The sequence below is a fragment of the Diuraphis noxia genome, unplaced genomic scaffold (genome assembly GCF_037042655.1).
Source record: "Diuraphis noxia isolate RWA-SAM2 unplaced genomic scaffold, SU_Dnox_SAM2 contig0003, whole genome shotgun sequence".
Lineage (NCBI taxonomy): Eukaryota > Metazoa > Arthropoda > Insecta > Hemiptera > Aphididae > Diuraphis > Diuraphis noxia.
The window spans coordinates 78,460,385-78,479,468 of record NW_028301713.1 but is presented as its reverse complement, the minus strand read 5'-3'; the positions used below and the strand labels follow the sequence as shown (position 1 = coordinate 78,479,468).

General features: G+C 28.5%; 1 protein-coding gene and 1 long non-coding RNA gene across 2 annotated transcripts; one reads left to right on the top strand and one right to left on the bottom strand.

Moving 5' to 3' along the window:
• Window positions 1–4,136: 4,136 nt before the first annotated feature.
• On the top strand, window positions 4,137–19,027 carry LOC107167863 (glycine dehydrogenase (decarboxylating), mitochondrial). The gene is made up of 17 exons (XM_089224694.1): window positions 4,137–4,347; window positions 6,298–6,382; window positions 9,097–9,232; window positions 11,181–11,568; window positions 12,965–13,161; window positions 15,694–16,039; window positions 16,130–16,216; window positions 16,333–16,509; window positions 16,569–16,753; window positions 16,819–17,020; window positions 17,377–17,493; window positions 17,554–17,699; window positions 17,769–17,901; window positions 17,955–18,165; window positions 18,228–18,335; window positions 18,424–18,569; window positions 18,629–19,027. The coding sequence occupies exons 1-17, from the start codon at window positions 4,195–4,197 to the stop codon at window positions 18,719–18,721; spliced, it is 2,910 nt and encodes a 969-aa protein (XP_089080820.1). The 5' UTR covers window positions 4,137–4,194; the 3' UTR covers window positions 18,722–19,027.
• Window positions 10,266–10,819, bottom strand: LOC149057799 (uncharacterized). The gene is made up of 2 exons (XR_016191199.1): window positions 10,672–10,819; window positions 10,266–10,620 (listed from the first exon to the last, which is right to left on the bottom strand). It is a non-coding gene; the product is annotated as an uncharacterized LOC149057799 (long non-coding RNA).
• Window positions 19,028–19,084: the final 57 nt, after the last annotated feature.

The window sequence follows — 19,084 nt, the reverse complement described above, 5'->3', positions numbered from 1 at the left end:
ATTTTTAGGTATAACTCAAAAACTATGAATGTATGTACTATATACTTATAAACTTTCACCCAGATATTTTTTTGAAAATAGTCCATACATGATGTAAAGGTTAAAATATTTTGAGTCTTTTTGATCCATGAGAAATTATGAATACTTAACTAAAACTTGAAAATTTCATGCAAGGTGCATCATAAGTTGTTAATAGTCGAATTTAAAGAAGTTGAACGTAAAATGTAAATCAATAATATTTTTTTTATGACTGCGTTTTAAAAATCTCAAAAAATTTAAAATTAATAATCTGTTAGAATTGCATAAACATTTTTGTTTTCGCAGTCTGAAAAAAGTTACCCGATTTGAATATTTCGCACGAAGCCAATATAGAATGGAGGGTTTCAATTATCGTTTCCGAGACGCTAGTATTATAATGAGGACCTTTTTTTTTTATTATTATTCATAAGAATAACGATATTTAAAACGCTAAATTTTTGAAAAAGTAATAATTTCCTATATAAGCCTGGTATAGTGGTATGTGTAAATTGAGAATGTCTATCCCCACAATTGTTTTTTTTTATAAGTGGTTTTTAGTTTTTCACCTTCACGTCATAACATAATAATAATATTAATATACAATTCAAATACCTAAACATTTTTTTGGCGACACACATTTCAATAAGACAGAGGGCCTACTGAGTAGGTAATACGCACTACGCAGCATACCAGTTGAAAACTACACTGCTCTAGAATATGCGACAGAACTACAGAACACTCGCGGTTCTACAAGGACCTGTACCTACACCACGATTAAAGATAATATTATCTTTAATCGTGACCTACACCAACGGGAAGTCGGAACCTTGTGAACCCAACCAAACAATTACAGTCCACTCAAAGCTCCTCTACATCAGGCTGGTCTGAATGGCCAGATAATCAATTGTAATTCTATTGAAAAGTTAAATTACTTATACCGGGTTTTATCAACATTTGTTTAATTTAATAACCAATCGTGCCATCGTGGGCCAAGTAAATCATATTTAAGGAACCGTTAAGAGGATATCACTGATATCAGCCATAGGCGCCCGGAGGGGGGGGGGCAAGACAGGGCATTTGCCCATTTGCCCATCTCTGGAATTCAAAAAGAATGTTGAATTTTAACTTCTGTTTTAATTTAAATAAATATTTCATCGATATTTTTACTTTAGTGTGTGGAGTTGTTGATCATAATAAAAAAATTCTTTTAAGGCGTACAAAATAACGTATATTACATTAATCGCGCAAAATTAAATACGTTTAAATTCTGTGAATTGCTATTAATCACCTAGTCCGTAAGATGGCCGATGCACACATACGCATACGACATCTATCACTTGTTAGATAACTATAACAATAATGAAAAAAACCAAGAGTACACTAAAAGCATTACTTATATTTATAATTTTTATAAAATTGAAAATCTGTTAGCTGAAAGTGAAAGTTGGTATAGTTTATGGCAAAAAAAAAAAATGCCAAAGTATAGACATATAATAGATTTACTAGAACATAGCAAAATATTTTTCCCTGGTATTATAATTGCATTAGAAATTGTTCTATACCTTTGCCAGCTACAAGTTGTACAGCCGAAAGGTCATTTAGCACTTTACAAAGAGTTAAAACTTGGCTTCGGTCTACGACGGATGAAGACCGATTAAATGGCCTATGTATTGCTACTTGCTAGTATGTTAAGTTTCCATCATGAGAAAATTAATTTAAGAAAAGAAAAACTCATTGAACAGTTAATAACTGTGGTTTGCAATAGAACAACATAACAAAGACTTCAGTTTTTATTTAATAACGAATAAATACCATATAATTCTAACTCATTTAAGATTCTGAACGAAGTGATGAATGTATTGATTTTAGTATTTTACAATGATGTGTGTGTTTTTTTTTTTTTTTTGTGCCTGAGTACAGCATAACTAGTCGAAATAATGCTTCAATTTAAAACTTTGGGGGTGGTTTCTGATGTCAAAGTGAATATATTTGGTGCATTATAGAGGTCAAAAGTAAACATTTTCCAACAGTTTTCAAAAAAATCGAGAAAAACAAAAAAAATGACAGAAAAACGAGAATTTTTACGCAAAACCAGTTTTCGACCGAATAGATTTTTTTATATGGCTGTAATTCAAAAACTAATCGCTATAAATACTTGAAATTTTCACCAAATGTTTATGTTAGTGTTATCTATATACAGTTTAATTTTTAAAAAAAATTTTTGAGTTATTTAGACAACTGAAATTTTCGATTTTTATGAGAAAATTTTTTTTTGAAGTGTCGGTAAAACAATTTTGGATGACCAAAAAAACTTGAAAATTTAATACAACGTTCCTTATGAGTTGTTCTTATTGTAGCTAAAAAAAATTTGAAAATTGTTACTCACAATTTTTTTTATAAACGTTTATGTTTATAGTTCAAATTTTTACGAAATCTGTCGAAAACGCGAAAATTTGCAAGTAATTTTGAAGTTAAAAAATCATAAAAAAATGTTTGTTTATAATCAAGGATTAAAAATACAACATTAAGTTTTCCGTAAGTTTTCCTTCTAGTAGCTATAGAGAGAACTCGAAGCATCATTATTTAGCAAACGAAGCAGAATTTACGTATTAACGCAATAGTATTTATTTATTTATTTATGATTTCGAGTACCAAATCTTAGAGTAAAATTACCCATTACAATAACAATAGAGAATAATATTTTTGAGGATATAACTTATCGATTTGTCTAATCATTGTATCAAAACAGTTTTCAAGTATCATTTAACTTTACAATTAATATTTCATCTACAATGAATCTCCACAAAAATATGATTCTCTATAATTTTCGGAATATGTGCTCTGACTCTAAGATTACTCAAAAACCCGATTTTAAGTAAAAGCGTTTTATCGATGTTGTTGCTCGTGGGTCTAAGAGAGAAAACAAATATTTCACTGAAATTCTCTTAATTATTAGCTCACTATTATAATATTATAGATTATTATTGCTATATTATAATACTATAATTAAAGACCGGATTTAATTGCACTAAAATATGTCAAAACTGCAATGAAAATAATGCAATAATTGCATTATAAAATCATATAATCACTTCAAAGAAAGTACAATTTGCATTATAAAAAGTATTCTTCAAATATTACACAAAATGTATAATTATTATTTATTTTCTTACAAACATGATAGGCATTAACAAATTATAAAATAAAAAAGTTTTTAAAGTATTCAATAATTAAAATATATTATTTTTCTGAATTCAAATGTATAATCATGAACATTTCTAAGTTGTGTTCCTTAAAATTATATCATCATTCATCGGTTTCTTAAGATATATTTATATGGGTAAAGAAAATGATTTTCCAACATCCACACTGGTTATTGGCACAATGGCACATATTTAAAACGAGTTTCATCTACAATCAAGTAAGCATAATTATCTCTTATATCGTTAATTATTTTCTCTATTACATTTTTATTAATATTTGGAATATAATTTTTCCTTAGAGTGCTTTCATTTGGAATTTTTTATATCGTGTGTTTTTCCAAAAACTGTTTTAACGCTGGATTACATAGTTAATAAGAATATTTTCAACTAATACTAACAATTCAATAATTGTAATTTTCAATATACAGAGACAGACCAATACAAGTCTATATCGCCACGTATATCTATACTTATATTACACCTTTATACTCCTTATAGATCATAATATTATAATCTAACCAATAATGAAGATCCACAATAATATTAATATTTTTATATTATAAAATTAGTTAAGAAATATTGATTTGTACATTTAATTACGTAAAATATACAAAATTGCAAAAACATTAAAAATTTCAATAAATTTCAGCATAAAATTAAGTAGAACGGTTGTAATTTATATACAAATCGTGCACACATTTGATCAGATTTAAATTATTCGATGATATAAATAAGTTGCAATATCAATTAAATCCGATCTTTAACTATAATAATATAATGTACCTACTTTCGTTATTATGTATACTTTTATCATTGGATATTAAATTAAAGGAATCAGTCGTGATTAGTCATTAATATTAAAATATGTATTGTATAAATGTACATATTATAGTAACCAATTGATTCGCTGTTGATTAAATATAACGTTGTGTGATGATTATAATATTATTGCGTTAGAAAACAGTGGTCAGTCATGTTTAGCCGTTTAAATTGTTTGCGCAGGACGCAGCGCTTTTACTCGTATAATGTACCTAATCCCGTGTTTGGTCGCGAATCTTTTGTTCAGCGACACATCGGACCCAATGACTCCGACCAAAAGCAGATGCTAAAAGAACTTGGATATCAGGTGCGTTTCGGGTATACAAAAAAGTCTAGAATTCGACGAATAAAAGCGTAGTCCCAGTACTATTTTGATTAGAATTGAAAATACTTTCTGTTTCGAAAAAAAATGTGTATTGTGTTGTTACAGCTTGTTAATTATTGTATGATTTCCGTAAAGTCGTGAGCTGTTTATTGACTATTGTTACACATTTATTTATTTTTTATCAATTTTTTAAAAAAAAAAGAAAATAATTTACACGGTACATGTACTTTCATACATTTTATTTTTAATATTCGACTTAGACCAAAATAATATGAACCCGTGATGTATACCTATTATATATAACTTTATACTTATATCAATTTAGTTAGTTTGCAATAATTAATCAAATAGGTATAATTCAATCAATTTTACAATAGTACCTATAATAATAATATATAGGGTTATAATAAAAATAAATAAGTAACAAATAAAAGTTTACTTAACATTTGCAAACAAATTTCTGTAAATTTTAAAATAAGTTAATTGTTAGTATAATAGATAGACGCGCTTATATATTATGTTACATTAGAAAACTTTTTCCAAAAGTGATCGTGCTTTTTATTGTTTTTACCAAGTACCTAGATACTACTTTTTTGTCATACCTAAATCTACCAAAATATCGTAATCTATATAGATTGAAAATTTTCCTTCAAATAGAAGGTTGTCTATTGTGTTCTCGAAACACAATTTAATATTGAAAACACTTATTTCTTTTATTTGCAATATCATATTTTCAACAATTTTTGTTAATTATAAATAAGTATATGTTAAAAAAAACTTAGAACAGTATCATAAATACCTGCTACATATTATTATCAATTTGATCAACCACATAACCGATGATTAAAACACAGTTTATTGTTTTATACTATACCTATATTCAATTTTATTTTGATATTTTTGAAACATGTTGAGTAAATTGACTTATAATAGTATTTTGAAAATGGTAAATCAGAATATTTTGATTTCTTTTTTGATTTTGGTGTGTATTATGTATTTTTTTTTTTTATCATAAATTAAATATAAGATAAACTATAAATAATTTTAAATTTTAGCTAATTTGAACTTTTAAGTACATAGCTTGGTTATTTCACTTAATTTCAAAATTGTTAAGCGATGATAGGTACTTATGTGATGTGGGTAATAACAGGCAACAGCCAACCACTAAATAATAATAAAAAGTATGTACTGCCGTCTGCCGTATTGAACTTGAGTTATCGAGATAAATTAATTTAGTTATTATTATTTTTTTTTATTTCATTGAACAATATGTATAGTAAATCGTCACGGCACCAAATTACTTTTAAGCAACGTCAGCACGTGTTACAAATTAAGCGTATCTAAATGAAATTAAAATAATTCTGTTCAATTAACTTGTAATTGGTTTGTGTAAACAGTGCTTTCATCATCATGTTCTATACATATTATTATTAGTATTATTATCGTACAACAATTATTTTAATTTGTGTTTATAGAATTTGATAAATGGATCAAATAAATCAATATCTCGTAATAAGCAATATTAGTGGTGCAACATAAAAATATTAAATTAACGCATTTACAGTTTTACACAAAAATCTAATTCATTTAGTAGTCATAATTATTACATTTTACATAGGTAACTATGATTTTCCACGTGCATTAAAAAACACCTGTACACGAAAACTATACTGCGAAGAAATACAGATAATGAGAAAAAGGATAGGTGCTTATAATTATATAGATTATAGATATTATAAATATTATAAATGTTATATAATTACAGTCGTAATAATTCAATTGTTTTAATCGAGCTACCGCTAAAATGGTAATTATTATGTATTTTATACTTTATTCAAGCTCGAATGAGATAAGTAGGAATATAGGATTTTTACCATGACCTTTGAAAATAAAATTGTTAAACTCATATGGACCATAAATTGGTATTTTCAGAGTTTAGAAGACTTGAGCGAGGCCGTGATCCCAGATAGCGTTTATCTCCAGAAGACGCCTAATTTAAAGTCTTCAGTTACTATAGGTATGTTATGTATTCTATCAAACAATTGATAACCTTTTGTTTATGCAGGTACATACATTTTTTGTTAATGATAATATTGATGAATTCATATTTACGCATATTAAACGCAATATGTGAAATATAGAATACAACCGTTTGTTTTATTATATAATAATAAACCACGTCACCACGACGCATCATGCAAATACTATCATGTGATTAATAATCACTTGGTAATTATAACAATTTGGATTATTAATTATATTAATTGTTTCTTTTATTATAGGTAATGATATTTAGAGAACAATACTATAATGTATACATTGCACATATTATATGTAATTTATGTTCTGTGGTAAATTACAACATGAATGTATAAACCTATTATTATTTATAATTTTAATAATAATTTAAAAAATAAAAACATTAATAATCTTAGTTTAAAGTAAACTATAATTCATAATACATAATGTATAGGTAGAAGGTTAGTATAATTTTAAATATTTATACAATATTGTACAATTTTACATGTGTACATTAATACAATATTTATATATACTTATGTCTTATACAGTGGTTGAATTGGAAAAAAAAATAAAGGTGGACTCTAAATGAAGTTGAACAATTAAGCAAATTATTTTAATAGTAACCCTATATTCCTTGATGAATATAATAAAGGGGTACGCTATTATTTGAAGAAAAATGAAGAGTAGCTCAGTCCCCCTGCGTCCTCCCCCAAGTCAACCACTGGTCTTATATATAATATATATATTAATTATATAATATATCCTTATATTTTAAATTCCGAGCGGAGCGATGAATATGTTGGTTTTGCAATAATATTTTTTTTTTTTTTTTTGCTAGAGGGATAGTAAAAATAATGTTTCAATTTTGAACTTCAATATCTTTTCTGCTGGCTATATTATTTTAGTTATTATCAAAATTTAAAAAATTCTAGTACTTTTATTAATAATTTGGGGAAAAAAATAATAAAGAAAACGGGAATTTGTACGCAAAATCAGTTATAGACAATAAATCTATTTTGTTATTTTTTTGTAATTTAAGTACGAATAATCAAGATACTTGAAATTTTTGCAAAATATTTAGGTATATTTGCATTAGCCATATCCATGGTATAAGTTTCAAACAGTAACAAACATTTCTGTTTTATAAATGTCAATCATAAAATATTAAAATCTAGAAAAAAATTTTTAAATGTAACACTAGATTTCTCAAAAGAATGTTTTACTGGAATTATCATAAATATAGTATTATTTATATGGTTTGTTTTTACCTAAAACTAATTAAACCTACTACAGTACTACGTATTACTAATAGCAATATAAATATATTTAAAAATATTCTTAGAATAATATATTAATAGACAGTGGCGTAATAGGAATTATTTTTTTAAATTTAATTAAATACTTAATTAAAAAAAACAAAAACGACAACTATAAGTAGTAATTCTGACGCAAAAAAAAATCTAAAAACTATACAAACATATTTTTTTTATAGTTATTTTAAGTTAGAATTAATTTAAATTCGAATGAAATTACCAATTAAATATCCAAAAAATACAATTTTAGCTATATTATTGTAATTTAAAAATATAATTTAGATTGTATTTACCTACTATGAATGACTGAGTGAGTCCCGTGTATGACGAATCTGAATGGATTGATTTAGAAATTATTTTATAGGTACTTACATTTTTTTTTTTAAATAATTGCAATATGATAAATATAGTATAAAACTATGAAATATCTTAGATAGACAAACCGTCTCCGCTCAGAATCGTTTTTCGAATACAATGATATTATATCATTGAATTCAAATTTAATACCATCCATTACAATAATCCACTTGTAAACTACTTTACAACAGAACAACATCTACTTATCCACTTTTTCTTAATTCGTTCCTTCACACATACTCATCAATTTTTATAAATACTAATTATTATTGTGACAACAATTTCCCAGCAGGTACACAATAATATATTTTCTCCAACAATCAGCTCATCGGGTTATTTTTAAAATCAGACAAAGAAAAATGCCTACATTGCTCAACCGACTCACCTCAAATGACACCGTTGCTAAACAGACCGTCTCCGCTCAACCGTTTTTCGAATTCTATGATTTATTATTAAATTCAAATTTAACAAATCCATTGATGATAAAATAAGAGATAGGTAGTAGGTACCTACATTCGATATTTCGATAACTATTATACAGCAGAGTGACTCACTCGGCATTTTACACATTATATTTTATATTTTAACTATAAATTAAGCGTTTTAACATAATTAATTACAAACATTTTACGATATAAGTTTGTATGTAATGTATATTAGTCAAACACATTATTTATAATGAATTAAATGTATATACGTACCCCCGTACACGTCTTCCAGTTTAAATATTATTATTTATTAGGTAGGTAATGCTTTAATTGATTACGGTAGTCGGTAGAACGTGCGGAAACAGTCCTTCTTTTTTTTTAAAAAATACTAAACAGTAGTGTACTATTTTAATTATATTCTAATCAATAACAAAAAAAGTAATTTAATTTTTCAGATACGCAATATTTTTTTTTTTAAATTTGGCATACGCATTCTATAATTTTGTTTCCAATTCAAGCATTGTTTATTACCTACCTACTTCAGACAAAAATGAACAGTGAAAATATTACATACTAATAATTTATTAGTAATAAATAAATACATTTCACAGATGAACAATCTCTAGCCACCTTGATAAAATCGATAGCAAGTAAAAATCAAATATGGAGAAGTTTCATTGGGGTGGGTTACTACAACTGTCACACACCTCATGTCATCATGAGAAACATGCTGGAAAATCCTGGATGGTATGCTTAATATTTTCAATATTCTGTTCTCGCTTTCTCAGTACTATAATGATGCAATATTGTGTAAGTGTATTTGTGCTTATTGTAATTATACTTGCAATGCTATTATAGGTGCCGCAAGTATCATATAGCCATATGTACTCCTACTCAACATGACATTTAATATGATTTCTAGAAAAGTTAAGGTTTTACATTTATTTTAATAGGTATACATACATAAAGGCTACAAGACTGCTAAAATTACATGTAAAAATAATAACAAAAAGTATCTAACAAAAATATAAATATATCATTTAATTTGACAGCGTCCAATTTAGGGTTAGGTTTTAGGTTAGGTGAGCTTAGGGGCGTATATCGATTCCCCCGATTTTATATCGATTCCGCCGGCTACTGTTAATATTATTTACATATTAATTCCACCGGCTACTGTTTATCCCGCCCTTGTAATTTGTAAATGTATTTTTAAAATTACAGTCCTACATAATATACAAGACTATACAATTCAGACTATAGTACATATTACCTATATATACATTTTAATATTTTATCATTTATTCACACATTTTAATTTTTAATTATACAATTATTACTATTATCATTTTATACAATTTAGACTATATTATAAATTTTAATATTTTATAATATATTCACATACACAAATTAATTAGAATATACATTTTATTTTTGAATTATACAATTATTATTTTTTTATTTGTATTATGTACTATATAAAATACATATACAAGGGGGGGGGACAGTGTCCGGCGGAATCGATACAAACCTTTTTTCTAAACAGGTAGTTTCGGCGGAATCAATAATTCCCCGAGCTTAGTACAGTATAGAACCTCGATTATCCGAACTTATTGTGACCGCACCTAGTTCGGATACGCAAAAGTTCGGATATTGGAAATTTAAAAAAAAAAATCAGAATTACGTATGTATTAACTATTTATTATTTTTATAATTAAATATTTATTATTGTTATTAATATTTTATTAGAATTACATACATTACATTATCAGAAACATTATCATACATTATAAGAAATAGGTACCTACATTACATTTATTTTATTTACATATGTATGTATTATATTTTTTTGACAAAATTATCAATTTTAATTTTACGATGAGCTGGCCACTGCTGGCCTTAAAATCATCAGGGCCCTTAAGTTTTGTATTCATCTCGAGAGCTTTTTCACATATGAGTGGTCCAAAAATTGGTTCATTTAAGCTTCGTTTTTGTATAAACCACATTTCCATTGCTTTGTCAAGATCTTGATATTTTGCGACTTTCATAACTTTCCTTCTTTTTATTCCATCACCATTATCCATCAATCTTTGACGCAAAATCCATGATTGCATGACGGTTGTTTTTAATATCTGTAACTGTTGCTTTACCTATATTATAAAGACGGGCTAAAGATACGCTAGTCTCACCTTTGTCCAGTTTAGCAAGAATTTCTATTTTTTGTTCCATCGTAAGAACATGACGTTTACGTTTAGTAGACATTTTAAATATACTTGACAATCGTAATATATTTGTACGTACATTAGGTACATATGTATAACAATGTGTGTGCGGTAGAGACCCGAACTAAACTGACAAGTAAAACACGAGGACGTCGTTTAGATAAGCCCGTTGCGTTTTGGTTATCTACTAATGATCGACGCACGTAAAATACCAAAAACGATAGTTATGATAAATGCGATAACCGGCCGACCGGCCATATATGAATTTTCATGTTCGGATAACAGAACGTTCGGATACGCTAATAATTATAGTTCGGATAATAGAGGGTTCGTATAACGGAGGTTCGGATAATCGAGGTTCTACTGTACTTTCCTCATACACCCCCCCCCCCAGTAAGACCCTTTAACCGTTTTACAAACACGTTACCATAGAGCTGATTAAACATTTTAAAAAATATGCTTTTTGTGCAATATAGGTTGACGCCTTATACCCCTTACCAAGAGGAAATCGGTCAGGGTCGACTAGAGAGTCTACTGAATTTCCAGACCTTGATTGTCGACCTCACGTGTATGGACGTAGCCAACGCGTCCCTGTTGGACGAAGCCACGTCGGCGTCCGAAGCGCTGGCGATGACGTACCGGCACAAGAAACGCAAATGCTGGTTCGTTGCAGACAACGTACACCCACAGACGTTGGCGATTGTACGCACGAGAGCCTCTGCTCTTGGCATCGAAGTCCGATCCGGTGATCCAAACCAAGTTAACGATTTCAAACCGTATAGCGGAGTGTTATTACAGTATCCAGACACATATGGCCATTTATCGGATTACGGAGAGATCGTAAATAAGGCTCACAATAACGAGGTTCGTGTACAATACTATAAGGCACTAAGGCAGGGCATCTCTACCATTTTATCATGGTAACTAACAAATTTACTGTTTTATGTAGGTGACCCGCTACCAAAAAGAATTTACTTTTCACTTTTATTTTAAGTAACATAATGCTAAATATTATTTTTTGTCACGCCTGCTCGCCTGCACCGAAAGTATAGTTTTCGTTGACGAATGACGATTGAAGCTTTGGAATGTGACCTTTTTCCGTTTACAGCAGGCGGATAAGTGGAAATCTCCAAAAGTTCTGAGCGTATCCCCTGCACAACCAGACACTGAAATCTAAACCACGGTCCTTACAAAATATAAACTTTTGGTTACATCTCATATTTATAATATAACCTTCTAGGATGACACGTAAATATTTTTCCTATATGAAATTGTTTTCGTAGAATAGTCTAGTTATTGCAACGTTGCATTAAGCAATGTTACCACCCCGGAGCAAATTCATTAAAATATACCACCCATAAGAAAATTATAATTGTATATTTTTTATTTTATGTCGATCTTCAACAATTTTCCACACCATAAAACACCATAAAATTTGTGATCCCAGGAAAATTGCCCCCCGTTTAACGCGGCTCTGGGTTGTTGCATTATCTTTACCGTGTAGATGAACGCAGAACCGTAGAGGCGTGACATAAAATAATATGTGTGATTCGTGTGGGTTTTGGGTAAGATATAGTGGACAAAATATGTTTTTATTGTTGATTTGCGTTTCAATGCAATATACAAATCGTTAAGAAAAATTATTTTAAAAAAAAGTTCAATTCAGCTCCAAAACTTATCCATGTTAAAAATATTCAGTATACCATGGTAACTCATTGCGATAATATAGGCATATTAATAAATAATAATCTTTTTTATTATTAGCAATCCTATCATCTAATTCTAATAATATAATGCTGAAATACTGAATAATGAATATTTTAATCAATTTTTTGCTTGTTGTTGTTGTTAATTCGGGACAGGCGATGGCGACTCATAAAAAATATTTTGTGAACCAATTTTGGGTCAAAAGCCATAGGTTAGACGTAACACTGAAAAAGCCAATATGTTACAACTATAGTTTTATTTTTCATGTAATTTCTGATTCTTTGGTATTTATCGGTTAAATACGGTACCGTACATACCTTGTAAATCCGAGTTTCTGCTACGATAGAGTTGAACTCTTCATTTTAATATACTGGGTAGGATATAGTGAGAACCTGGCTTAATTTAACATTAGCTGTTATGGCGGTAGTTATACTGTCAAATATTATATTACTATAGTACACCAAAAATAACTAATATACAACCACTACCGCGGAATACCGGTGGATGTATTTCACATATACCACCTGCAGATCTATAATCATTTATATCATAGACCTTAGTCGTGTGTGCCACGGACTTGTTGTCACTTACTCTGATCAAAGCCCCCGGTGAATACGGCGTGGACATTGTGGTCGGAAGTAGCCAGCGACTCGGCACCCCTCTCGGATTCGGAGGACCACACGCGGCGTTTATTGCATGCAAAAAAGATCTGATGAGACTGATACCGGGAAGGATGGTTGGTATTACAAGGTAGGTAACACCACTGATATAGTCGTTTGCTATATATTGAACGTTGTATACGAATAAATTATTAAAATTTAATTTTATATTGCATATTATAATAGGTACTATAGTTGAACCCGTGCAATTTGTAGCCCGTTAAAATCCTACCTCTTATATGCCTAAAACTGTGTGTTAAATTCGTTAACTGTGATCATACTAGCAGTATACTTTTATACATATGTCATATAGCTAGATAGACAGCGTTGGAGAGAGGTTACTTTTTTTTTGGTAATTAAATTACATTACTAATTCCTTTTCAAAATTGTAAATAAATTACTCTTAAGTTACTTTTTTGAAGGGGAGTCAAGTTACATTACTTTTGAGTTAAAAAGTTATAATATTCACAAATATATTGATATATACAGAACATATAATATTTTTTCATAATATTAAAAGAAAAAAAAGTAACTAGTAGTTTTGTTACATAACTATATTAACTACCAACAAGTAATTTAAATTACGTATTGATTATTACTTGCAGTCATTTTTAATTAAATTACCATCAAATTATTTAAAAAGTAATTTTGTTACAGTAACTTGTCACTTAAGTTTACCCTAACACTCTAACGGTTAAAATATACTAAGTAATAATCTTACAACGATATTCAATTTAGTTTATTATAATATAATTTTATTCGTTTTATCGATAAAAATCTGGCAATTGGGCGTATCACTTTTTAACTTAGCCTATCTTCTGCCCATAGGTCTAATATACCTCTGTACCAAATTTTGTCGCTATCGGTCCAGCCGTTTAGGAATGCATAAAGGACAAACAATCAGACCAACAGAAATCTATTTTTATATATATATATAGAAGATTGTATAACCCATAACAATTATAACTCATGATTAGCTTACAGACGTAATATTATAACAAGGTACGTAATAGTTAACTATTGTGAATATAATATTATGTAATGGTGAATGTTTATTACTTATTACTTATTATATTTATAAATATCAAAACTAATATAAATTTTATATAAAATACTAGCTTTCCTATCCGAGGTTATTCGTACCAAGGTTTTTGTTTAAAAAAATTAACAATTATTGTAAAAAATCTGTATGCCATATTTTCACTAATTATAATATAATATATTAATATATAATCTAATATAGGTATAGGTATATATATATATACATATATATAAACATGTAAGATGTAACCAATGCATTTAAATGCAGACATATAAATTTTAAATAATCAAAAATAATATTGGTTATTTGTCAAATAAAAATATCCTCTAAGCTACTCTTTAACTACCTATAAAGGTTGAAAAGTGTTAAACCTACTTCACGATAAACTCGAATTCACACGAAGAAAAATTAAAAACAATGCGGTGATATTATACCTAAATATTTAATGTGTATCTTGGTTTTAGACGTTTTAGTAAACTTAGTTTATGATAAAATCGTGAATGTTTTTATAAATTTTTATAATCAATATTTTAAAATTATCTGAAAATATATTAAAGCCCAAATACCATAGTTACTTAAGTTATTCTAATATCTAGCCCTCATCGACAGGAAAACATTTCAAAAATTATTTTCAATATTTTAATAAACAGATAGCAATAGTTTGTTATTAATTGTTATTTTTATTTATAATATTTATTTTTTAATTTGTTATTTATTAGTTTGCATTTTTTTAGCATTAGTCATTAGTTTGTTCTTATTTGTCTTTCAATATTTTGTGAAAAAGAGTTAAGAATTAAACTATAGGTACTTAAAACCTACTCTGTAGTATTCTTTATGACTTAAAAAACCACATAACTATTCGGATGAGTATGGTTTTCCAGGTCACTAGCATCCAAGATCTCATTTTCACAATTACCTATATGAAATATTCAAAATATATAGGTAATATGTAAATATGTAATAGGTAGGTACAGCGGAGGATTAAGACTTAAAAGCTCTGTTTTGGGGCAAGATGTTTAAATGCCTGGGAAAAATCATTATCTTATTAAAGATGTTACTACCTACATGTATAAAGAATTGAGATAGCCATACTAACTAATATACCAAATTTTATTTATTATTTCCATATTTATTCACAAATTGTTTAAATCTTAGTCTTATAGGATGCTTTACTTACTTAAGTCTAAAAATTACTATATAAATTATAAACGGTAACATTACGTCATATACTTACTAATTATTAATTACCAATAATTTTAATATAAAATATATAATTAAGTAAGGAGCAATTATTTGGAGAATCCTTCTCTTTTTCCCCCCCACCCACCCCGTGTATATATCCATCACTATTTTATGAAATGTTTGATCGTCTTAATTAAATACGAGTTTGGTCTACGTGGTATAGTAATTTGATAATATTCTAATTGATTCCCAGTCGTGGTCGTCAACCGTCGTAATATTATTACAGGATGTCCCTCATTCCAGTAGGTCACATACTAAAACGAATAATATTTTAAGTGTATCTGTAAATGTGTTCAATATTACATATTATATATCTACTATTTTGTATTATTTTTACAGGGACGCAGACGGGGATAAGGCGTACAGATTAACATTGCAAACTCGCGAACAACACATACGGCGTGAACGAGCAACCAGCAACATTTGTACTGCCCAAGCTCTGCTAGCAAATGTAGTAGCTATGTATGCAGTCTACCATGGTCCTGTAGGATTGAGAAATATTGCCCAGAGAGTGCACAACTATACTGTGATACTTAAGACAGCGCTTGACAAAATACCAGGGTGCAGTACGAGCGATGGCAGTTTTTTCGATACCTTACACATAAAGAGCACTATTCCTCAACATGAGATAATCAACAAGTGTAAAGAAAAAATGATCAACTTGAGGTTTTTTGACGACCAATCTGTGAGGAGTATATCTTTATCTACGTTTTGTTTTACATTTCTATGTAAATACTAAGGATTTTATTTTAATTCGGTATTTTTCGTGTAATAGATAGGTATATCGTTGGATGAGACGGTAACTGCCGAAGACTTAAACGACTTGTTATGGATTTTCGGGTGCGAAAAAAATATAAATGAAGTAAGTACAACCTTCAAAAATTTTAATATTTATACATTAAAATGTTATAAGCTTATTTGGTTGTGCACTTGTGCAACTAAGTGATTCAATAATTTATTTAAAATAATTGGTTCTAGATTATTTCTAATGATGAACTTTTAGAAAAAAGTGTAAGTAACACAATATTTAAGAGGACCTCGCAGTATTTACAACATGAAGTATTTAACAATCATCAATCGGAAACAAAAATTGTTCGTTACATGAAACAATTGGAAAATAAAGATGTTTCACTTGTTCACTCCATGATTCCATTAGTGAGTGAAGTTGTCGATTGAGAAGTATATTTTAATTAATTTTTGTTTAATTTTTTTAGGGATCATGTACTATGAAATTGAATGCTACCGTCGAGCTATTGCCGCTTTCAGAACCTGGATTCATTAACATTCATCCATTTGTACCACCTGCACAAGTTCCAGGATATCATCAACTTTTAGAAGAATTAGAATACGATCTCTGTCAGCTTACTGGTTATGACAAAATATCTTTTCAGCCCAATAGGTATATCTGCATACATTTAATAAATAATATTTTAGTATTTTTATTAATTTATGAAACACGCTTAGCGGCTCTCAAGGAGAATTCGCTGGTCTTTGCGCCATAATGAAATACCATAAACACCGCGGGGATGAAGACAGAAGAGTGTGTCTAATTCCTACGTCAGCACATGGTACAAATCCAGCATCAGCACAAATGGCTGGAATGGATATTCAATTGGTGAACGTATCCAAAGATGGTTGTATTGATCTACAACATCTCAAAGATAAGGTTACCTTAATATATTTTTACGTATTAAGATTTATGACTATCATTATATTTATATTATATTATTGTATACCATATAGCAGAAATGGGCAACTCAAAGTAACTAGCGGGTCACTTTTAAGTACTTTAAAACATTTATTTTTTATCTTTATTTATTTATATTTACAATTATTATTTAATGTGATTCTTGAGGATGAGGTTTTTATATGAATTAATTAGAAAATGTAGCGCGAGCCAGACAAAAAAGGGGTACGCGGGCCGCCAGTTGCCCATCCCTGTCATATACTCGTAGTATAGTAGTAGGTATAAGGTATAGATAGTAGATTAACATAATTTTTTTTTTTCTATAATTTATGAAGGTTAATAAATATAAAAATCAATTATCCTGTATTATGATAACATATCCATCTACTAATGGAGTATTTGAAGAATCTGTTATGGACGTATGTGAAATAATACATTCAAATGGTGGACAGGTAATAAAATATGATTTTGTGATGATAGATATAAAACTTAACTCATAATTCAAAATTAAGGTTTATTTAGATGGTGCTAACATGAATGCACAAGTTGGATTATGTCGTCCTGGTGATATTGGAGCAGATGTATCTCATTTAAATTTACATAAGACATTTTGTATACCACATGGCGGCGGAGGTCCTGGGATGGGACCAATTGTTGTGTAATAAATTAATTGTAATTAATAATTGATATAAATTTATGATTCAATGTAATGTTTCTTGTTGCTTAGTAAATCACACTTGGCTCCTTATCTACCAACTCACCCAATTATTCACAATGGCAATGATTTAAGTTTGGGTACTGTTAGTGCTGCTCCTTACGGATCAGCTTCTATCATACCCATATCCTGGGCATATATAAAAGTAATTCGTATTTTAATTATATTCTACAAATATTAATAATAATATTTTTATAGCTAATGGGCTCTCGAGGACTCAGGAAAGCAACTCAAGTAGCTATATTAAATGCGAATTATATGAGTAAGAAATTAAGTACTCACTACAAAACATTATTTGTTGGTACTAAATCTGGATTGGTAGCTCATGAATTCATAATAGATTCCAGAGAATTTAAAAAGACTGCAAATATTGAAGCTACCGATATTGCTAAGCGATTAATTGATTATGGTGTGTACATATAATTTATAGGAGTAGGTATAAATATAATAGACTGTGTTTTTTTTTCTTAGGATTTCATGCTCCTACTATGTCTTGGCCGGTTGCTGGTACCTTGATGATAGAACCTACAGAATCTGAAAGTAAAACAGAATTAGATAGATTCTGCAATGCTTTAATTAGTAAGTATAGATTAAATTATATTGTTTTGTTGAAAACTAAATATTTTTTTTATTTCTATTAAACCTATCCATATAATTCATACTTAAGGTATAAGAGAAGAAATCAGACAAATAGAGAATGGTGTAGCTGATCGGGAACAAAATGTCTTAAAATTGGCACCACATACATTGAAACAAATCTGTAGTGACAAATGGAATAGACCATATTCTAGACAATTAGCGGCTTATCCAATGGTAATATAAATTAAATTGAAAATTTATATTATAATATCCATTTAATATTTGTTTATTAGGGATACGAGCAAAAAGTATGGCCAAGTGTAAGCCGCATCGACAGTAAATATGGAGATCAAAATGTAGTTTGCAGTTGCCCATTAGTATTTTAAATTTTAAACTTTATAAATACATCCATGATATTCAAAGAAACTAAAAACATAAGAAAAAATGTATTTTCCATATTATTTTAAATGTCTATGTAAAACGCAATAGGTACCTATATGTATAAGCTAATTGTCAAATGCTAAGTATTATTTATATTTTATGTGAAGTAATAATGATATTTCCTTCCAATAAAAGGCTTCTATTATTGAACAACTGTATAAAAAAAAATCAAACGCAAATCGATAAATGAATAATTTAAGATTATCAACATTAAAAATAATAAAAATATACAATAATGTACTAATCTTTTACCACGTTTGTTTTATATGGCATCTTACCTAAACTTCCATGTTTTGTTGTACCTAATA

Excerpts from the sequence above, each read along its gene's own strand:
- LOC107167863 (XM_089224694.1), top strand. The coding sequence starts at position 4,195 with ATGTTTAGCCGTTTAAATTGTTTGCGCAGGACGCAGCGCTTTTACTCG. Across the intron at positions 9,233-11,180 it reads ATGCTGGAAAATCCTGGATG|GTTGACGCCTTATACCCCTT; the intron begins GTATGCTTAATA and ends TGTGCAATATAG. Across the intron at positions 17,700-17,768 it reads GGGATGGGACCAATTGTTGT|TAAATCACACTTGGCTCCTT; the intron begins GTAATAAATTAA and ends CTTGTTGCTTAG.